The sequence below is a fragment of the Neodiprion pinetum genome, chromosome 6 (assembly GCF_021155775.2).
Source record: "Neodiprion pinetum isolate iyNeoPine1 chromosome 6, iyNeoPine1.2, whole genome shotgun sequence".
Taxonomy (NCBI): domain Eukaryota; kingdom Metazoa; phylum Arthropoda; class Insecta; order Hymenoptera; family Diprionidae; genus Neodiprion; species Neodiprion pinetum.
In genome coordinates this window covers 23,961,367-23,983,945 of record NC_060237.1, presented here as the reverse complement: position 1 = coordinate 23,983,945, position 22,579 = coordinate 23,961,367, and the positions used below count along the sequence as shown (strand labels likewise).

The 22,579-nt window shown below is 36.6% G+C and overlaps 3 protein-coding genes across 5 annotated transcripts; 2 read left to right on the top strand and 1 right to left on the bottom strand.

Annotated features, from left to right (window-relative positions):
• The first annotated feature begins 44 nt into the window (after positions 1–44).
• Pi3K59F (phosphatidylinositol 3-kinase 59F) lies at positions 45–5,483 on the top strand. Its single transcript, XM_046632276.2, has 10 exons — positions 45–633; positions 996–1,190; positions 1,455–1,884; positions 2,011–2,106; positions 2,884–3,435; positions 3,557–4,032; positions 4,216–4,404; positions 4,506–4,681; positions 4,767–4,841; positions 4,913–5,483. The coding sequence occupies exons 1-10, from the start codon at positions 563–565 to the stop codon at positions 5,311–5,313; spliced, it is 2,661 nt and encodes an 886-aa protein (XP_046488232.1). The 5' UTR covers positions 45–562; the 3' UTR covers positions 5,314–5,483.
• Positions 5,484–6,628: 1,145 nt separating this feature from the next.
• On the bottom strand, positions 6,629–19,092 carry LOC124221881 (uncharacterized). Of its 2 annotated transcripts, XM_046632273.2 has the most exons (5): positions 18,831–19,092; positions 18,581–18,719; positions 17,715–17,912; positions 17,363–17,439; positions 6,629–17,137 (listed from the first exon to the last, which is right to left on the bottom strand). In XM_046632273.2, exons 3-5 carry the CDS (start codon positions 17,888–17,890, stop codon positions 7,746–7,748), a joined length of 9,645 nt encoding a protein of 3,214 aa, XP_046488229.1. In that variant the 5' UTR covers positions 17,891–17,912; positions 18,581–18,719; positions 18,831–19,092; the 3' UTR covers positions 6,629–7,745. The 2 variants fall into 2 exon arrangements, with proteins under 2 accessions (XP_046488229.1, XP_046488228.1); XM_046632272.2 differs by having other exon boundaries at positions 17,715–18,719.
• Positions 19,093–19,605: 513 nt separating this feature from the next.
• Positions 19,606–22,288, top strand: LOC124221595 (G kinase-anchoring protein 1). 2 transcript variants are annotated; one of them, XM_046631776.2, is made up of 6 exons: positions 19,606–19,730; positions 19,864–20,078; positions 20,387–20,449; positions 20,684–21,182; positions 21,412–21,566; positions 21,693–22,288. In XM_046631776.2, the coding sequence occupies exons 2-6, from the start codon at positions 19,902–19,904 to the stop codon at positions 21,723–21,725; spliced, it is 927 nt and encodes a 308-aa protein (XP_046487732.1). In that variant the 5' UTR covers positions 19,606–19,730; positions 19,864–19,901; the 3' UTR covers positions 21,726–22,288. The 2 variants fall into 2 exon arrangements, with proteins under 2 accessions (XP_046487732.1, XP_046487731.1); XM_046631775.2 differs by having other exon boundaries at positions 19,610–20,078.
• Positions 22,289–22,579: the final 291 nt, after the last annotated feature.

Below are 22,579 nucleotides of genomic sequence, written 5' to 3'. Positions count from 1 at the left end.
ATTTAAGTTTATTAATCATGATGTGTGGTAGTTCTGATCAATGGATCTAACTAATATTTTTCGCTATTATAGTCAAGAGTGTCAATAGTCTTCATTTGTTTGTCATGATAACGAACTCTGTTGTATCGAGAAATGCACTTTTAATTACCACACTTGAAACATGCCAAACGTACCACAAGTTATATGCAGCTATCACAAACAAACCTTTGTTGTAATCGTATTGTTTCAGTATGGTGACACTATTTTCTAATCGGCTAGGGTTCACATTTTATTCAGCGAATGTCACTTCGCTATAAATGTACTTATGTTGTCATATTTATATGACAAAATGTTAAATACCAAGATTTGCACGGATAACTTAGGTGTTCAACTGCTACCCTCATCGTGTTTGTTTACGCAACACTTGCGAGAATTCTCTTCGCTGTGATTGGTTGTAATTTCTGCAGACCTGAATGGTTCTCATTACATACATTCGTCGAATGTCAGATACATCAGACGCGTCAGATGTGACGAGTTAATGGGAAGCTGACGGTTACACATTTCGTAAGAAAATATCGGAAGTATGGAAGATATAAATGATAAATTTTGTTACGTCTATAGTTCTTCACTGGAGTCTAGAATACAAATAAAAATGTACGTATTGTAGGTTATGATACATAACCTTTTGAATTTCATTTTAAGTCACCATGAAGCTCCCAATCCATCAGCTGTACTCGATGTTAGTTTAATCAAGTTTCGAATTTTATTTTTATTATCTTTCTACCACTGTATGTCACGCTATCTAAATAACAATAATTTCGACAGGTCAAAGTCATTAGTTATAGCGGAATGTACTGTGTTGATAAAATGATAATTTTTCTAAAATAAAAGCAATGTAACACACACAAGTAGTCTGAGCTCATTGTTATGTTTTCTTATACTTCCTTTTCCAACTTCCCTATACATTCATCTTTCATCTACATGTATATCATGCCAATGGTATAAATAATTTCCAGTGGTACTCTGGAGGGTAAACGACAACGACCCGAGTATGATAAACTGCTGCTCGATCCAATGTTGAAATATTCCGGTCTGTATGGAAATGGGGGAGGTCGAGGAGATCTCGCTGCATCGTTACAAGTATGGGCTGGCGGAAGACCTTTAGCATTACCTGTTCATACGGCCTACAAGCATTTCACTTCTCGCTGGAAGTATGTAAAATTTATTTTTCTTTAGTTGGAGAATTTTTACAATCGTTTACCAAAAAAATCGCTCAACATTTACATGATAAGCTACATATATATTGTGATTTTAATTAACAGTCTATTCTATCAAATATCTTCAACGGTGATGGTAATCATTCGTGTTCAAATCATGTGAATTTATAATGATCTATAACCAGATTTGAAATTAATTACAAATACTGTACAAGCATTGTGTTCAAGTTTAACTTCATGAAATTGCTACTCATTTAGCTGGAATCAGTGGGTTACGTTACCCATCGCTTATTCGGACTTGCCAAGAGATGCACAGCTATGCATAACGCTCTTTGATTGTGCCGGACCAGGAAGACAATTACCTGTTGGTGGTACAACAATTTCGTTCTTTGGAAAGCATGGTGTATTTCGTCAGGGAATGCTGGACCTGAGAGTATGGCCAGGTGTTGAAGCTGATGGTAATGTGCCAACCACGACTCCTGGTAAAGCTAGAGATCATGGTAAAGAACAAATGCAAAGATTGGCTAAGTTGGCTAAAAAGCACAGAAACGGCCAGATGGGTAAAGTTGATTGGCTGGATCGGTTGACATTCAGAGAAATTGAAGTGATAAATGAAAGAGAAAAACGAGCCTCTGAGTATCTGTACTTAATGCTAGAATTTCCAGAAATTACAATGGATGGTATTCCGGTTCGTATTCAATTACGTTGGTTTTAAAAACTAATAATTTTAGCCCTATTTACTGATGCTTTATTAACCATGATATGACATTACATTTTTTTAAACAAACTTGAATCCAATATCTATTTTTTACAGTATTCAGTCGTTTATTACGAGAAAGATGGGGATGAAGTTGTACAGCATAGGTCACAGCCAGATGTTGTCACCTTACCAGACTTTGAAATCTTACAGGCATGTCTTGTTATTTTTATTATGCTCTACAAATATATCACTGGCAAATAATTGACACAAATAATTAGTACTATGCAAACAATAAATCAAAACAATGAGATAGTACTGCAGCAAATATAAAAAATTATAAGGCCAAATACAACTACACACTATTCTTGGAAACGTTTTTTTACATTTAGCTGTACCGAGTATTACGTCTAAGACTTTGAAATATAAAATTATAAATATGTCTCAACTTATAGAAAAGATATTCATACGCGTCATTGTAGCAACTAGTTTAGTAAATACATCATCTGTGCCTAAGTTAATTACAAGTAACGTGTGTAAAGAAAGGATTGCCACGGAATAGACATTGACCTGAACTTTAATCTGAAGCCCTACTTGTGAAGAGTAAGTAAGATGTTGAAATGGCTGAGAAATATACCAGTAGTGTTGTCTCGGCTTGCAAAAAGAATAGTTAAATTTTTGAAGACATTTCTCAAAGTTCTTTCCAAAGGCAGTGTGTTTGAAGGTTCTTATGCATGGTTTCAGCAGGAATTCGTTCAGGTATTATTTTCTCTGAAATTGTTTTGAGTAAACATATCAAGTGTTTTCGGATATAGAATCCACATCATCTAATTGTTAAGTATTTCGAATCTTGCCAAAGATTTGACTTGTTACATCCCTAAATGTTACTTTGCCTACCTATAAATTTTACGAATGACGTAACAGAAAGTTAAAAAGTTGTGTTTATTCACAAATCAAGAAAAACTTTTACCAGCAATGTCTTACTTTCAGGAAAATCTCGTAGAAGCGAAACATCATAAGTTAGCACGTAGCTTGCGCAGTGGCGGAAATACCCGAGAGCTAAAGCCGACTTCTAGTGTTCGAGATGCACTAAACACAATACTGGCCTACCCACCAACTACAGCTCTTTCTACAGAAGAACAGGATTTGATTTGGAAATTTCGATTTTACCTATCAAATCAGAAAAAGGCGCTTACCAAGTTTGTCAAATGTGTGAACTGGAAAGTAGCTGGTGAAGAAAGACAAGCATTAGAAATGTTGGCGCTTTGGGCACCACCGGATCCGGAAGATGCCCTTGAACTCCTCGGTCCAGCGTTTACTCATCCAGCTGTGCGGAGATATGCAATCGGACGACTTAATCAAGCACCAGATGATGATTTGATGCTTTACTTGTTACAGTTAGTGCAGGCACTTAAGTATGAGAGTTTTGAAGGTATAAAAGCAGCAAATCAGTGTCTTCGCAGCAACCAAAATCAGGAAGTGCGTGAAAAGGGAGAAAAGGATAAAAAAGATGAATATTCCACGTCTACGCCCATCACCACAGTAAGTCAGAGAACACAAATGCGAATATTTTATATTTGCATCACTGTTTTCTCGGAAGTAGTAAATTATAATCGTATAAATAGCATCACCCAAACTATCAATGTACTCAAATTTTTTACAGTCTAGTGAATCTGAAACGGGGGAATCCCTCGGCAAACAAGAACCTCCGATAGATCTTGCTTCGTTTTTAATAAGCCGAGCTTGCCAAAATTCAACATTGGCCAACTACTTTTACTGGTATCTTCTAATTGAGTGTGAGGATCAAGTTGATCCAGCTATTGCTGCCAAACAAGATACACGTATGAGAGAGATGTACATTACAGTTATGAAAACGTTCTCTGAAACACTATCACAGGGGAGTGTTGTGTGGCGGAAGAGACGAGCGTTTCTGTCACGCCAAAAAATGTTCATTGATCAGTTGGTATCTCTCGTCAAAGCTGTAGCAAGAGAAAGTGGTAACCGCAAACGAAAAACTGATAGACTCAGAGCACTGCTTGCTGATCCTGATCCAACTTTCAAAATTAACTTTTCCAATTTTGAACCCATACCTTTTCCACTGGATCCAGAAATATCTATAAAAGGGATTATACCGGAAAAGTAAATACCGTTTAAATTTTTATATTCACTTAAATATTACAAATACATTTTCTAAGCTGTACTCCGACATTGCTCGAAACTGTTTTAAGAAATGCTTAAGTAATCCAAGTTTTCAGCCTGAGAGGAAGTCTATCCATGTTTCGAATTTTTCATGTTACGATCACTAAATATGTAATTTTTCAGAGCAAGTCTATTCAAGTCAGCTCTAATGCCTAGTAAATTGACATTTTTGACTAGTGAAAATACTGAATACATTGCGATTTTTAAACATGGAGATGATCTAAGACAGGACCAGTTAATATTGCAAACAATAGCACTGATGGATAAGTTGTTGAGACGAGAAAACTTGGACCTTAAACTTACGCCGTACAGGTTTGTTGTTACAATTTGTTAACAAATATACTTCAACCTTTTTTTTTCCACTTTACGGAGGCATATCCATTTGCTCTTACATACTATTACAATTTGTGCAGGGTCTTGGCAACAAGTACGAGACATGGGTTTCTGCAGTTCATAGAATCCACAACAGTAGCTGAAGTATTGGCAAGTGAAGGGTCTATTCTGAGCTTCTTCAGAAAGCACCATCCATCGGAAACTGGCCCATACGGAATTGCATCTGAAGTTATGGATACTTACGTGAGAAGCTGTGGTATGGCATAGTTTTCTATATTTATTTTACTGTAAGCAACAATACAAGCTGTAAAAATTCACACATTTTATGCTCTACTATTTAGCTGGATATTGTATTATCACATACCTCCTCGGCGTCGGTGATCGACATTTGGACAACTTACTCCTTACAACTTCAGGTAAGTGTTGCAAAATCATAATTTACAATAATACCGTTATTAAAAATCTTCAATAATCATTTTTTTTTCAGGAAAACTATTTCATATAGATTTCGGGTATATCTTAGGTCGAGATCCAAAGCCGCTACCTCCTCCTATGAAACTCAGCAAGGAGATGGTCGAGGCTATGGGTGGTGTTGGTTCGGAACACTATCATGAGTTTAGGAAGCAATGTTACACTGCCTTTTTGCACCTAAGAAGACACGCGAACCTAATGTTGAATCTGTTCTCTCTGATGGTCGACGCCAGTGTGCCTGATATAGCACTTGAACCCGATAAAGCTGTTAAAAAAGTCCAGGATAAATTGCGGTTGGATTTAAGTGACGAGGAAGCTGTACACTATGTGCAAAACCTTCTCGATCTTTCGGTCACTGCTGTTATGGCAGCTCTTGTTGAACAACTACATAAATTTGCTCAATATTGGCGAAAATAAATAAACTGTGACAAAAATCAGAGTTCCGAAAATTATATTAATAAGACTGCATCCTTGCTGTTATGTAAATATTATATGATTTAGCAGTAATTACCTTAATGTAAAATATTTAATGTATTGTACTTTTCAAAATTCTAGTAATCATCAAAATAAAGATTTTTTAAAGCTAACTTTACCATTTTACCTATTTTTAATAAAGAAATTTCAATTTCTATTTATTTTACAAAACACAGAAAAACATTTCCCAGGTAAGTAGATGATATTATAACTTTTTGCTGGAACGATCGAATCACATGACTGTTGCATTATGAACATTCATAATTCTGTTTGAAATTCGTTATAAACTAATGTCAAATCGTTACTATACATAAAAATATGTACTCCACCAATTTTATGCTCCTGCTCTTGTGTATTCTACCGTTCTTTCCTACCTTCTAATTTTTTGATTTGAGGTAAAAAATAATTTCTTCATCAAAATCGTATTATTACAATCTTTTTCATTCGCCGTTTCTGTTTTCCCTTCATCAATCTTATACGTAATATCAATATGTTTGATGAATCCGCAGTCTCGATTATTAGCAAGAACTCAACATGTTGACGATTTAAGTAAATGCTTGGTCGTGAAATTGATAATGTTATGTATGTGGATAATACGAGACTGAAACGAGTAAAATAAAAACACGATTTTTCATTTCTTTCCAATGGATAAAGTTTATTAAAATTGGCATACTCTAGGATCAAAAAGAGAACAAACATATGTTCATTTTACATATTAGTTATGTAAATATTCATATATTTATTTTATAGTTACAATTGTGTATGTCGTGCACACTGTAGAACTTAAAATGTAATATTGTTAGTGTGATGAAAATATCAAATTGCTTCTGATATATTTCATAGCATAGTATATAACTATCTTTACTTCTAGTTGCATTCTGCTATTCTCGTAGGCGAATAGCTCATCTCGCGACTGATCAAATAACTTTTATAGAAAATGTAACAAGTTTATTTATTTTTATTTTTTTCATAGTAACAAATTTCCGCATCCGTATGTGCAGTACTTCTCTCTTCTTTGCTGAGAAGACATGAAAAATGAAGGCAAAAGAAATCAAAATATAAAGAAACAAATCTAAAGTATGATTGCGGAACTTTAACAATTCAGTCATTCATTGCTAATCCCAAAGCCTGATAAACTCTAACTTTTGGTGCTAGTCGTGAAGTTGCAAATTATATTTTCTCCACTTTTTTCTGCTTGTCCAATTCCAACGTAATATGTACATATATGATCGTGATTGATTGAAAACGCCACGAGAAATAAAAACATAATATATTTATTCCGAATAACATGAGACTATAAAGAATATAATATAATTATATTTTCGATCCTTATATTATCTTGTAACACACGGATTACATATTGACTATACCCTACAAACTAAACACTAATCCTGATACGCATGGTTCTTCTTCGACTTCAACTTTATGTTTAGTGAATCTGAGATTACAACTTGAAATTAGACGAATTATTCAAAATGGTTAGACTTGTCAAACAACTTCAACCATGTAGAAAATTTCGGTAGAAAGAGAACCATGTATATCACTCATAGAAATAAAATTCTATTTTATTCTTCTCCAACTTCATTTTTGTTCAATATTTCTTTTTAAACAGTATGTAGTAAATGTAATTCTATGTGAAAACAGAATATCCTCACTCTTTCTGTATATAGCACAATTATGTAGAAATGACGTTCTGTTTACTACAAACAAAGATTCTACGATTAGAGTAGCAAACACACTATAGACATTTGGTCTTGGGTATGCTGTGATAGTTAAAAAGAATGGCAAAGATTGTAAGGGTTCAGAGTGTACTTACTGACCAAAGCCACATGTCTTTAGATATCCTACTACTGCCAATAGTTTCGACACAGCTTAAAGTTGCCTGAAATATGAATTCAACAGGACATGTAACATACACAGGAAAGGAAAAAAAAATGTTAAAATTACCTGCTCTGCCTACTTTTTCAATTTTCGACTCGTGCCCAGCTTTAAAACCACATAGTACTTGATTACAATTACCACTTATTTGAATAAGGTATTGAAACGAAATCGAAATGGTACTGCAGCAAAAACACATTCCTTCATAATCTACACTGCTCGTACAATCATATCGCACTCTATCACGGATTGAATCCATCCCCAACATACCTATACATAAATTATAATAAGGACCTATTTTTAATCTTACTCCAACCACTTACTAACTTACTTTATATTTACACTTGACAAATAGACTCCAGTCTATTTTTCAACTCTCTATCATGGCTGATAGTTCATTATTCAAACAAGGATCTTTGTAAGGTGAATTTAAAATGAGAAGTTCATATAGATAAATCATTGTCGGAGGCACAATGCCAAACCTTTTATACAGTATATTACCTTTCGGTTGGTTTGGTTGCAGGCACAGAACTTTCTACCAAATCGTGCCTTTCTATTGGCGAATCAGTTAGCGTATAGTCAACGGGATACCTCGTAGAATAGGTTGGCGTTGCCTCACCCTGTTGTCTAAGTCTTAGGTTCTCGGTTACCTCCGGGTAAAAACTTTGGGATGCCTCCACATTTTGCGACGATTGTTCTCTTCTATCCAAGGTTTGGGAAGAATAGAAACTTTGCGTTGCCTCAGATTCTGGTCTAGCATTATAGTAACTAGGAGTTATACTTTGACTGGAATAACTCGGCGTAGCTTCTTCGGGTGCAAAGTAACTTTGGCTAGCTTCTGAAGCAATGTCTTGGGGATTAGACTCATAATAACTAGCTGTAACTTCTTCCTGGGGATCTTCTTCAAGCCTGGAATTATTACATTCTTGGTGAACAGATTCATAATAACTTGCCGTTACTTCTTGATGATGCGTGTAATAGCTGGATGGTTCATTTCTATGATCCGAACTTTCTGTGACAAAACTTTGCGATGAATTCTCTTCCAAGCCTGGCATAGAAATTGGTACTTCATACGAAGTGGATACATTTTGTTCCAGAATGACTTGGTCTTCATAACTGGATGTAGGAACAGCGTCGACGTGAGTCGAGCTGCTGTCAGGATTCAAGCTGTAGGATGATGTTGGTATTTCTGGTACACCATTATCGTGAATGCTTGTATGTTCTTCCCTGACTGAAGTATCGGGAATAACGCTGGATGATGCGATATTTAATTCCTCACAGGGTGGTATCTCGTAAGATGATGTACTGATGGCACTTTCCTGGTCTTGATCTCGTTCTTGATTTTCAGGTGTTTCCGGAACATAAGAAGAACTTGCAGTTTCATCCTCATTTGCTCCAGAGTTATTGGTAGAAATTGAGGAAGTACCGATGCCGTCTGTCCCAATATCGTTAGACTGCGATGGTATATTTCCTTCTTGACTCATTTCAGCATCAGTTTCCATATTTTCTGAAAGACTCTCTAATTTTTCAACCTCATAACTTTGAGTCGGAAAACTTTGATCATCCACCAATTCATCACCAGAAGTTCTCTCTTCTTGATTGTGCATAATCTCATTAAAAGACTGTGTTGGCGCATTTCCATGTGTTTCGACGGAAGTTTCGTAAGACTGGGTGGCTTCATTTTGCTTTGAATCTGCAAAAGATTGCGTAGGAGGCTCTGCAGAAGTGTTAGTTTCATCAATTTCCATTGATTCATAAGGTATTGACTGTGTAGGTTCGGGCGAGTTTTCGGACTTGTTTACTGACTGGCTGGGAATTTCTAAGGAATCATTTGTCATGGTAATATCAAATTGGTCGTAAGATTGTGAGGGTCTCTCTTCGCTAGTTTCTGGTACGGATTCTTCAAAGTTTATTTCTGAATCAGCGCTCATTACTTCATGACTGTGTTCTTCCTCGGATGATGCTGTGCCAGCTTGAGAGACCTCTAGAACAGATTCTTTATTTTCAACACAAGATACACTTGCTACAGATGGTTCAACATCCATATGTTCTGCTTCAGTGTCATTCAACAATTTGGCAGGCAAAGTGTCAGGTTGATTATGGACTGATGTATCTTGTTCGTTTGATGTCGCTGTTTGAATATCATCCACAGAGCACGGTTTCTCATCTGCGGTGGATGTTTCCAACAATTCGTTTAGCTTATTCGGTGATACTACATCGTCCGAAGTACTAGCTTGTATTTCTTTTGAATTGGTTGTTAGAAATGTTGAATGTTCAGATTGTATTTCAATATTCGATTCAGAACTGACTGTACAAGATTCTTCAATGAGAGGCATACTGGTAGCTTCAATTTCCGAAGCATGTTCTTCAATCTGCATTTCTATCGTCGGTATATCTTTAATTTGAATAGACATTTCTTGATGGTTTTCCTCTTGAGTAACAATTGGCATATCGTGAGTCGAAACTAATTCCTCAGCTGTAACAACTATCTGTTGTGAGATGAGTTCTTCGGTTGTCGCAGGTACATCATGAGATGTATAAACATCTTGCGACGAAACAGATACTTCATGTATTCCTTGTGACGCAACAGTAGATACTGGTATTGATTCTTGAGAGGAAACAGGTGGTTCATCCGAAGTAACAATCATTTCCGAAGTCACAGTCACGTTTTCAGTTACTATATTTTCTGTGGTTGCAATAGAAGCTTTTGAAACTAACATTTCTGACACAGGTACATCAACAAAACTTGGCTCTCCAGCTAACGGTGTCTGAATAGCCGTGCTGTAAGGGATATCATCAGCGTATGTGTCATCGATGATTGGCATGGATGGCGTGGTTTGAACTGGAGTTGTTTCCAAGACCATACTGTCTGGAATCGATACAGAATAAGAAACAGTCGGTGTTGAATTTGAGCTAGATTGAATATTCTGTGCTTCAATTGTTATATTTTCATCCAGATTAGGTAAAACCAAAAATTGCGTTGTGGCAGGAGTTTCACTGTGGCTAATAACACTTGAATTGTCCATTATTTCTCCAATATCTGGCATTGAATTTCCAGGAATTTGAATTTGAGTTCCTCCAGTTGAAATGTACGCAATATTGGGATTGGTGACAGTTAACGGTAATTCTAGCGACGACGGAATTGTGGCAACTGAAGTTGAAGTTTCAGTTGTCATTGTCATGTTGCTTGGTACCTCCAGTGGTGTCATAATAGGTTGATTCAGAGTCAAGGAAGTTTCTAGAACTGCCGGTGAAGAAATTGGCTCCGTTGGTGGGATAATTGTAGATTGCAAAATTGTCTGATTGATCAGGCTTGTTTGTGTCAGTCCCGTACTCATAACGCTCGCAGTGGAGTTATCCGGAAGTCCGATCTCTTGTTGGAAATCTGTATTTGCAAGAGCAGCAGCCAAAATATCTTGATTTGATGTCTGAATAATTTCAGAACTTGGGAAACTTTCTGATATCATTGTTTGTGAAGAATCACTGACTGTAGATGGAAGATTTGATACACATCCGTTGTCAAATTGTAATACAATATTATCCAACGTTCCTGCTTCTCCTAAGGAACTGGGATCTATGTATAGAGTTCTTGTGCCATCAGGATTTTGAGTTGTACCTTCCAAGGACATTAATGTGTTGTTATCCAATGGTTGTATTTGTCCTTGTTCATCTATTGTAACCAAAACGTAAGTTTGAGTCCCATCACCACTTTCAGTTGGTAAAGCCATTATTTGAGGTTGGACAGCAGCTTTAGGTTCTTCAATTTTTTCGACAACTGGAGTAGTTTGTTCGACGGCTGATGTTTCTGGTTTGGATTCTTCTGTTTGAACTACTTCTTCGACCATTTCTTGAGCTCTGGGTTTCTTTTCAGCTTCGGTTTGTTCCACAGTTGGAAGTGATAGCGGTTTTGTAACAGTTGCAGCAACGGGTGGACTAGATATTGAGTTAAGAGCTGCATTCAATAAATTTCTTTTTTGTTGACCGCTTCTGACTCCAGCGTAACTCTTTGCACTTGCCTTGGTAGCATTTGGACTGTTGCCAGAAATCTGTTTTGTTTGTGCTAACGATTTAGAAATATTTGAAACGTTTGTAACTAATTTCGGTGATGAACTTTGTAGTGAAGCATCTTGCATCTTTTGAACAACGATCTTTTGTTGAGTCTTCGATTGACGCCCTGGTGTTCTAGGTATGACAACTTTTTGAACTGTTTGTGTTGAGGAAAGAACTTTACCTTTCATATGTTGACCTTGAGGTAAAACAGAAGAAGCATGCTGTGAACCACTTTGGGCAGCTAAGAGTGGCAGCTGTTGAGCTTGTTGATGAGCAAGGGCTTGTTTGATCATTTTCTTTCCAGTTAACAATGTCTTCTGCCCAGTTACGGTATTCTGAAGCAGTATCGTGCTTCCAGGTGATTTCAACGAGCCCAGAACTCTCATCTGTGATGAGGATATTGGAACTTTCTGATTTTTCTGTAAGACAGGCAAGTGCATTTTCTGTTGCACTGTTTGGTACTGAACTTTTGCCCCTTTACTTGGACTTTTTGCTGCAATAGCTTTTACTTGTTGACCTGTAATAGGTGTTAACACAGTACCTTTGGAACCAACAATTCCCTGAGTGCTTAAGATGGTTTTACCAGTTAAAGAATGAGATATGGGTGCTAAAATAGCTCCTTTGGACGTAACAAGGTTTTGCGATGTCAATGGAGATAAGATAGTAGTACCCTTGGTTGTGACTAAAGTTTTCGAACTGATAATGGTTTTACCTGCCAGCGAAGCTGCACTTATTGGAGTGTAAATACCCCCCTTGGTAATGATTCCTTGGGTTAGCGTCCCTAACAGCGCTGATTTTGATACAGCGCCAGGAATCTGAGTTAGAACTCCTTTTGCAGATAAGCCTTGAGTACTAATAATCTTCTGTCCCTGTGGTGCTACTTTCGATGTCGTAGGTGATCCTATGTCGGTTTTTGGAGCTATAATGGTTTTCGTTGTTAAAACACCTTGTGAGCTAATTGGTGCAAAGATTTGACCCTTCGTAGTCATTATCCTCTGCATTTTGGTTCCTATTGTTTTAGACGTGTTCAAAGGTATCATTTTCGTTTGACCAGACTGTGGTGACGTTAAAATAACCACCTTACCTCCCTGCTGAACAATTTGTGCACTTCCTGAACCTTTTCCTGTAGGGATTGCAATTTTCTGTTGACTTCCTGGTTTACCTTGGACACTGTATCTCAGTTGTTGACCTCCGGAAGTTTGTACGATCACATATTTACCAGGTTGCCCTTTCTGTGATATTAACGGTGAGCTCTTTCCAGTTTGGGTATTTTGGAATTTCAAACCTTTAACCCCTCCCGTTAGCGGGGGTACAATAGTTTTTACGCTGGTGATAGTTGGTTTCGCTTTAGCCTTGGTTTTCAAAATTGTAGGAACCCCGCTCTTCTTTTTACTTGGTGTTGGTTCTAATGATGAATCGGATGTTTTAAATTGTCCATGGCTTGGTGACACCAATTGTGTAGTCGGTGTTAATGAAATAGATGACGTTGATATTGAACTGGACGCAGGTATGAGAGATGTTATAACGACAGGCATCTGTTCAATACTTTCTGGTGTTAAGACATCTTCACTAAGAACAAAAGGCATCGAGTTTATGTCCAGTTCCATGTCAGCTAAACTTTGTGAGCTTTGTTGAATCAACTTTTCAGTTACCGGAGTGGCAGAAACACTTTGGGATGCTTGAGCAATCACTTTTTCAGTCTGTGTTTCCATTAAATTAGCCCCTGCTGCTTCTTCAGCTTTCAATGCCTCTAACTTTTGCGTCAATGAAAGATGAGGAGAAGATATCTTCAATGTTTGCCTCAGTTTGCTATTTGATGGTAGATTCTCAATTTTCATGATTTTTCTTTGATTATATTTTGAATCGCCACGTTTGGAAGTGTCAGGCTCTAACTTATGTTTAGTGCCTCTAGATGGAATTTTTTCAAGTAATTTAGACTTCAATATGTGCATTGGTTCTTTGAGTGAGACACTTTCAATGATTCTTGGTTTTTCTCGCTTTTTCACTGGCATTCCACTTACAGAAGTCGGCGATGGAGTGGACATTGATGTTCGAGATGTTTCATCTAATTTTGATACATCTAAACTCAGTAGTTTCGAAACATCATCAACCTTGGTTGGCTGTGTCGGGCTTGTTGAGCCATCAATGCTCACCTCTGGAGTTTGTTGAATCATTTCTTGGACACTTGCATCTTCCAGTTTTATATCAGTTGCAGTATTTTCTTCCACAACTACTTCTACACCTCGGAAATCGCTGACAGCAGAAACAGTTGAAATATTTTCAGATGGCAAAATTTCTTCAGACTTTTCTAGTACTTTTTTACCATCAATCGATTGATTTTCTACATCTTGTGTCGCAGTTTGAGTTACAGATACAATATTAACGTTATCCATATCGATATTAAGTTTCTTATCAACCAATTTTTTACTTTTTTTCCCTCTACCCACAGTGATTTCAATTTCATCGATGATCATTTTTTTGTCATGTTTTAAATTATCGATATGCAAGGTTTTTAAAAATGCCTCTTGAAAAGTATTTATGGGTTTCTCTTCAGTTGATCCATCTTTATCTTTCTTCGATTTTGCACCAGTTTCTGGAGTAAATTTACCTTTGTAGCGTGTTTGCATCGATGATCTCTTTGAAGGAGTATCAGGTGTAGTTTTCGGATGATCTTCCGGTACCAATTCTATTTCCAATTCATTCTTATCATCTGTTTGCAATGTTTCATCCAATTTCACATTTTCATCACTTTGTTCAACTGTTTGAGAACTGATTTCCATATTCTCATCTGTAACAGTATTCCGTTCTATTGTTACATCCGGATGTGTATCTAATTGCTGTTTATTGATCAAACCATCTGAATTTAAAGCTTCTTCTACTTCTGACATTGATTCTTTTGAAGGATTGATTTCATCTTGTGAAACAACTATTTCATGCTCTACTACTACTTTCTCTGTCAAAGTCTCAGTAACCGTTTCACTTTCAACAACTCTCGTAATTTCAATTTCCGTTTCATCAATCTTATCTATTTTCTTTTCAGGCTCGGGTTCTGTGACAATTTTCTCTACAAGAGTATCATTTTCAAAAAAATCGCTTTGCGACATCTCAAACTTTTTTATTTGTGACTTTTTTGGAGGCAATGTTTCCAAGGATATTTTAGAAATATCAGTATCTTGTGAACCATCTGGTTTTTGTTCAACAAATTCAGTGACTAGTTTATCTATTTTAGATTCTTCCGCGATTACTTCTGTTCTTTCTTGGAAATTACGGTTAATTAATTCGACTGCAGCATCCATTGATTGAGGCGGTGACCGACTTGCTTCTGATGTAACTGCAGCAGCACTTGGCAATGTAGATTCTTCTAATTTCTCATCAACGGTACCTTGCTGATCATCTAAATCAGGTTCCTTCGCAACATCTGTCCCTAACAATACAGCTGGTTCTGTTGATTCTTCAGACAGTCCTAAATGAATTTCTGAAGAAATTCCATGATCTTCTCTCGGATCTGCTGAAGTCTCCAATAACTTTTTGCCAAATCCACTCGACTTTTCATCAATTTCAGTGTTCTCACCCAGTTTTTTGGGCACCTCTTCAGACTTTGACAAGATTTCATCATCTACCATAGAATCTGCAGGTTCTCCAACTACTTCTGTTAGTTTATCATCAATTTCCATCGGTATTTCAATAGCTGCTAACGATTTTTTATGCAATCCTGAAGGTCTTCTACCTTTCTTTGCTCTTTTCTTCGGATTAGTAAGTTTTTCTTCAACAGTCAATGATTTGTCATCAATTTCAGACTGGCTGTCATCATTTGAAGTCCTGTGATCAGTATGTAGCAGTATTGCATCAGTTTTCGAACTTTTCCTGCCAGACCTACGTTTCCTTCCAAATTGTAATACATCTACATCAGAATCTACAGCCTTCGTATCCTCATTCTCGGTTTTTTTTGCTGTCACGAAAAAATCTTCAGTGAGCTCCTCAACCTTATTCAAAGATTCCAGTGTTACTTTGTCTGTTTCGATAGATTTGCTTTCATCAATTTCATCGTTACGAACTAACTTCTTATCGGAAATTAGGTTCTTTCTGGGCCTGCCACGACGCTTCTTAACTAATACCGGTGATGTTTCATTGACTTCCATCTGCATTTCTTCAGCTTCTAGATCGTCAATTGTAGTTGTAGATTGACTCTTCTCCGTATCAGTCGATACATTTTCCAATGAAATTTTACTTTGCCCAATGTCAGATTCAATCTTCTCTGAAACTGGTTCTTCTTTTTCTGTTGTCGAATTTTCTGGTTCTTCGTTGATATCCATAGATGTCTTTGGCTGTTCTGCTAATAACTCAACAGACTTTGCTGTGAGACTGGTTTCCTCATACGGGGAATCTTCTTCTTTCTCAACTTCGAATATTTCAACAATCTCTAGCTCAGTTTCACAGATATTCACGTCCATTTTTCCTTGTCTAGTTTCAGAATCTGGAATGGAATGATCAACTTCTTCGCTCTCTTGAGAATGTTTCAATGTATCTTCATGACCAGCCGCTGTTGTTTGGTCTTTGTAATTTTTAACATCATTTTGTTGATCATTTTTCAAAGCTTGACTCATCTCAAATTCTTTGATAATTTCTTTCTTCAAAGACAAATTTTTGTCACCAAATACTCTAGGTATTTTTCGTACTGGAGGAATCGTAGGCTCAGGCAAATCTTCCTCATCAAAGTCAAAACACGACAGTCTCGACTTTTTATCATCTTTTTCACATCCAGTCTTTTTGTCGCTTTTTACAGAACCTGACAATTTGTCGTCCGTTTCTGAGCTGAGATTTTCACCTTCTTTCTCTAACAATAATAGTTCTGTATTTTTATTAGCATGCGATTTTCTTTCGTCTCTACCAGTACTCTGTGTTTCTGAAAGAAATGGCTTGGTTTTTTTTGTCTTATGACCCGGTGAGCCTGCACCCAACGCGATTGCAGACAAAGATTCAGTTTCATTCAGTATTTTCTTTGCTTCTGATAGAATTTTCTCATTCTCATCAATTTCTTCACTATCTTCGTGAGCAAGAAGTTCGGCAGCCTCGAAATTTCGTTGAGATTTTTGCGGAGAAATATCTAACGATGGTGTATCAGCAGATTTATTAAAATCAGAGCCCATTTCAGTATCAGATTCATCTTGCCAGTCAGCCAACAACTTTTCACGTAGTTGTGGGTCAGGTTTCTTCTTCTTACTGGCTTTTTCTATATGTTTTGTGGACTTTCGTTTTCCTGCTTCTGGTGCAATTTCTTTTCTGGCTTTGTTAGATTCTCCCTTGTCTTTCTTCGTGTACTTTCTCTTTGGAGTATCACTTTCACTAAGTTTCGCTTTTGGTTGTGAATATGTTTTAACCTTAGTTGCTACTGGTGTTGAGTTACCAGAACTGTGAGTTTTGTTGTGCAAAATAATGACGTTAAGGCGAGAAGAGGTAAAGCTGCACACATAGCAAGTGTATTGCGGGGAACCTCCGCTGTTTGATGGTGTCGACAAAAGGCTTGGTGGTTGGTGACGAATTCTAACCTCGTGATCACTTTCCTTCAAAAATCGTGGATGTGTAATTTTTCTAGATGGCGTATCTGAAGAGCTTCCGCTATCATTGCGTCTCTCTCTGCTCCCATCTTCACGATCTCGTTTCTTTTTTGGAATCTTCTTTTCTCCAAACAGAGCTGATATATCTGGTTTTTGTTGACGTGTAAACTTATGGCTTGATATTATATCTGCATCACCTCCTGTCAACTTCTCAGCCATTTCCACATCTCCAGGGAATTTGTCCATGTAACTCGATCCATCTTTACTCTTGGTTCGGTATTTATCTGTGAATAATGACACAAATTATTAGTTATAGTTTAGAATAAGATGGATCTGCCTATTAAAACAGATATATCTTAAATCGCTACCATTAAAGTTGGTAGTTGTGAGGCATGTATCTTTTTAATACTCAATCGTCTGCAATTAATGAAACTAGTTAAAGGGTGTGAATTCACGTAAGTGGGAATAACATGGGACATTCATTGATGGAATTAGTTGAAGAAACATACCTAAGCCTTTTTTGATGAAATCATCCTTCAATGTGCAGTTGTATTTGTAGATTTGTTGATAATTCTTCACAAATTCGCTGAAATAATGAATAATATTGATGAATTACTGAGTTTTAATTCATGATTAATCTTAGAGTAAAGAAAGTAAAAGCGTAGTGTACAAAAAAATTTTTACATGTTAGTAATTTCCATTATAAACAATAAATATTTTATACTGATATTCCAAAACAAGACAGTGACAATTCTGACAAATACATTATAGAAAACCAGTATTTAAATGAATAATGAGTCTTGTAGTTTCCCATATATAGATAAAAGTTCAAGTAAGATAATATAAGTAACAGCAACTCACTATGTATCCTCTTGAAAAAATTTCACAGCTGCAATGATAGGTTTTTTCTTCAATTCTTCCTGAATATCTTCAGGTAAATTATGAACGCTTGTTACTTGACCAGGCCACCACGAGGCCCCAAGTTTAACCCACACAACATCCCCATCCAAGTAACTGATCTCCGTCTGTTCGCACATCTTGACGTCGTCTCTTACTCAACTGTATTCAGTCATAAAGTCAAGTCTGGATATATGATAGTTTCAGCGTAGTTCCTTAGATGTATTTGTACTGAATAACTAAGGCTTGCTGTTTCAACATCTGTACATGCAAGTTACAGCTTAGTTTTGTGCATCAACAGAAGTTTTAACTAACTACTATACTTTAATGATATTATCGCGCCGATTATCTAAAAATTGAACAATTACTCATCAATAAGGTGATACGTTGATAGATCTTTTATTGCACCGAACAAAATATCATATTATAGCTAATCTTTCATTGTAAAATAAAAGCAAGTTTGAAATATTGATAAGTTAGTACGTTAAAAAGATGCCTTTCAAAATAGAAAAAACGTCATTATCTTGATACGACAAAGCTTGCAAAATATTGAACAATTGAACGACAAGTTGCAAAGTATTGAACACAGCGCAGTTTCTGCAGTATTATTATTCAGATTTGTATGAGGTAGATACCTCGATATTTTTACCCTACATGCGACTAATGCGTATGCACAACAATCCGGTGCAATGGCCGGTGCGAAGTTATGGGTCGCGACTATGAAAGTGTGCACGATTAGCACACGATTGCACAAAAAATATGTATGTTGAACTGATTAAAAGTGGGATACTGGATTATTGTTCAATTTTTAAAATAGTCAAGTTATTCACTGTTTGCAGGGGAGGTAATTCGGGGCGGTGGGGTACGGGTCAGGGGGAGGGAGGAGGGGGGTTGCCCTCCTTCTGCTTCGTAGATGATCGTCCCCAACGGCGGGATTTCCTAGACGTGGTTACGTTTCTCGTCTTGATTCTGCAACGATAATGATAAATAAAGGTTTCTGGTATAAAAATCAGGTCGATAACCTCGGATGATGTTGCGAAACGTAGGTAGGTGAATAGTACAGCGGTAATGAAGACGTACGTGAATGAGAAATGTCCAAGGCACCTCAGCGTTTGTATGCACGGGCATTTTATGGAGGCGACCGAGCGTTTGCCGCCTTGACTTCGTTCGTGAAAATCTACCGAAAGTCGTTCACATCCAAATTTGTAAGCGTCCCGAGGTATCAGGACGTCCGCACCATCCACACTACTACACTTGTTGTGTGACCGTGACGTTTTCGCACCAGAATTCACGAATAAACAGGTAATGCAGTTCCCCAATCGGCGCTTATCCGACGTACATATTTTAGTTTTCCCGACATGCAACGGGACTCGATGCTTCGCCACTTTCAACCAGGCCTACCACTCCCCACGTTGCACCGCACCTTTCTCTTCAAATTTATCATGCGATTTTACAAATTTCCGGAGCCTTTCCTCCTTATATGATAAAATTCATCACTCTATTCGTGCAATTTTCTATTATAATTACAATTTTTCGGTTTCCGTGGACGTATTTATAGGCAATACCTGATTACGTAGTAAATATTATTTAAGTAACAAACGATTGTCTGGCATATAACGGTGGCACTCCACTTAATTGAAGATTTATCGGTTGCGACTCAGTTTCGGTGAAAGGCATAATTGCAAAGAGGTATTTGAACGGAAAGTAATGATTTCTTGTTAAAAAGTGTCGTGAAATAATAAATATTTTACAGGTGTTTGTATAAAATTTGAAAAACAGCAATTGGCCACCCTGATGTTGCGAGGCGATTGTTCGTGTTCCTTCAATACTGTGTCGCCACTGTTCTTATCGGCGTTCACACTTCACTTCCGGTCTGTTGTTGCCCTACGACGCTTTCCTTTTTTCTTTTAAATATACCTACGTATTCAGTGCATTCCAACGTCTCTGAACGAGCGTAAAATAATATTTACATACAACAAGGTGCAAGGAGTAAAGTACATTCAACTGTCGTTTATAGTCGCGAGAGTTTCGTCCGATACGAATCTCAAGTGTCAAATCAAGTACGGAGATACTCTCGTACATTTTCTATAACAATTTCATTCACCTCTCATAGGCACACGTACCTAGTAAATACAAGTAAATACCATAAGAATGGCGACTGCAGTTCCTTCACGATTTGCTGTCTTGAGTATGGAGGATGACGATTACAAGCCAAAAAAGAGCCAGAAAACGACCGTTAAAACTGCAAATACAAAAAATAAGAATGACAAATCTGCAGCTACCTCGAAACAACAACCTAAAAAAGACGAGAAGAAAAAACAGAGCAAGGTACAGCCAAGCCGAAGCGCACATTGTTTTAGCCGGCACTAATTGTCAAATGTTATCACTAAGCACAGCGGGAAAATTCAATGTCATGATACTCTGAATGTTTTCAGTTTTTTATTTTAAAACTGCACAGTTCACGTTATCCGATTATTTTCAGTGTAATTGAAAATTTTTATTTACTAAGTAGTTGTATTTCCGAGCTATACTATGCGTTTTGTAGTCGCAACGACACTTTGTAAGCGAATTACTTGACTATATCCACAAGTTTAATTACATATTTATATTTATACATTATTGTATACAATTTACAGGGTAAGAAAAATAAAAACAACGAGGATCGTCAATGGGAGCAGTGGAAACAAAAAGATTCAATGGTAATCATTACATATATTACTAGTTTTCATTCATTCATTACAATTACGAGGCGAAAAAAAGTCGTTTTCAAACATATTTATATTTAGTTTCTTACTGTTGTAGAAATCAACACAGATTGTTGAATGTTTGTAATTTTTGTACATGAATCCCGAGAGATACTTTGCTGTGATAAACTTACAATAAGGTATTTAATATGCAAAGACTAAAAGACCCTTTTTATTGACAATCGAAAGGCTGTCGAGGAAACATACGAGCAAGAACTACATCAGGCGATATTGTTGTCAAAGCTAGCGTACGAGGCACAAGTGGATACTACAGGTAAAGCTAAAGAAGACTCTGAGCAATCAAAGAAAAATTTGAACAGCAAAAAGCCCAAAAAAGCTACAATGTCTCTGGAAGAATTCAACAACCTGGGGGCAACACCTGCATCAAATACAGACCCTGCCCCCGAGAGTGGAGATTGTAAACCTAAGGAATCAGATGTTGAATTTTTTGATAGGATCAAAAAGGAAACGATTAGTGAAATTACCAGAGAAAAAGAAAAGGACATATTAAAATCAAGGCAGAATCAAATAGATGAAGATATAACCTCAGCTCAGTTAAGGGTTGAGGTGGAAAAGAGAGATGAATTAGTTGCACAATTGAAAGACGAAGTTCAAACACTGAAAGAAGAATTAAGACAAGTCAAAAAAAGAAATAAGAAGCTCTATGAAATCTTATCTCAAGGGGAAAGTGAGTGACATTTAATCTCATCGCATCATTTTGATTATTCGAAATTTCTCTGGAGTAAATAATGTCAAGTTGTTACGATGATGAAATTGATAAAAAAAATATGACTTAAAATACAAATAATACTGAACGCACTTAACTCATATTTTAACATTATTTGAAATGATTGCTGCACTACTTACAAATTGTACTCAAAAGTAGTTGAAAATAAAATATGTCATCTTTCCAACAGTGAAGGACAAAGCATCGGTGCTGGTCGAGGTTGCAAAACTTCAAGACATTCGTGACGAATTAACAAACGAAGTGGCATCTCTGCATGCACTACTTGAACAGGAACGATCAAAAACCAGAGCTTCCAGCGCAGATCCAAAGACTACTAAACAAACTGTAAGTCCCCAAAATATGCACTGTTAAGAAAATTTCCAATATACTAGAATTTCAGTGAAGTGTTGAATTTGATGGGAATATTCGTTCTTGTAAAAAGTGCTAAAACTTTTTTTCTCTGATTTTCAGAATAAAAAGAGGCCTGCAAGCGAAAATGCTTGAATTATCTATCTGGCAGCACGTTGAATAATGTCATCGTGATCCATTAACTGTGAATGTAATTGTGATGAAGGAAGGCTATTCAATGTAAGACTATTGGAAAGGTGAATTAAAAGAGAACCCGTACTTCTAGTATTAAAAATGTTTGTTTAAAGTAAGAAAATTTATTTTGACGTTGTTTTTGTACACACAAAAATTGAAAACCTTAACTACTTAAAGATGGGAGGCAGGGAGGCACGCTATCAAAATGAGATTTATGTTATGGCGAGACCAAGAGTGATATTTTATTTTGTGCAATTTTTTAATTTTTACTTTTGTTTCAATAAAGTGTATGCCATAACAAATATATTTCTCCTAATTATCGTACTGATTGTTATACATATACATACATATTTATAGTGACGCATCAGAGGAAAACAATCTGTCTTACATGCTCTTCTATTTTTTGTCGAATCGATTCAGTCCCTTCGTAACAAAGTACGCACAGACTTTTTTCCTCCGAACGAAAAGTCACTGAAAAGTATTATTTGGGATATTTTGTAATAAAAATATTATATGTAACGTAATTTTATCGGCCGTCGTTAAATCGATGCCTCTGCACATTGCCCTACCTATCCTTTTGTACCCATTTCGTATAATTACACAAGTTTTAACTACAATGTCATGGTTTGCAGCGCTGTGAAAAAATTGGGGAAACTTTGTAAAATGGCAATTTGAACTGCGCGTAAATTCTATAATTAATTAATTAAGTGCACATCAAAGCCAGTCGGTAAGAAGAAAAAAGATATTAATAACCATAATCGATATCTGTAAAATACCAAGTTAATTAGTTTTCTGTCCAACGTGGTCGGAAGAAT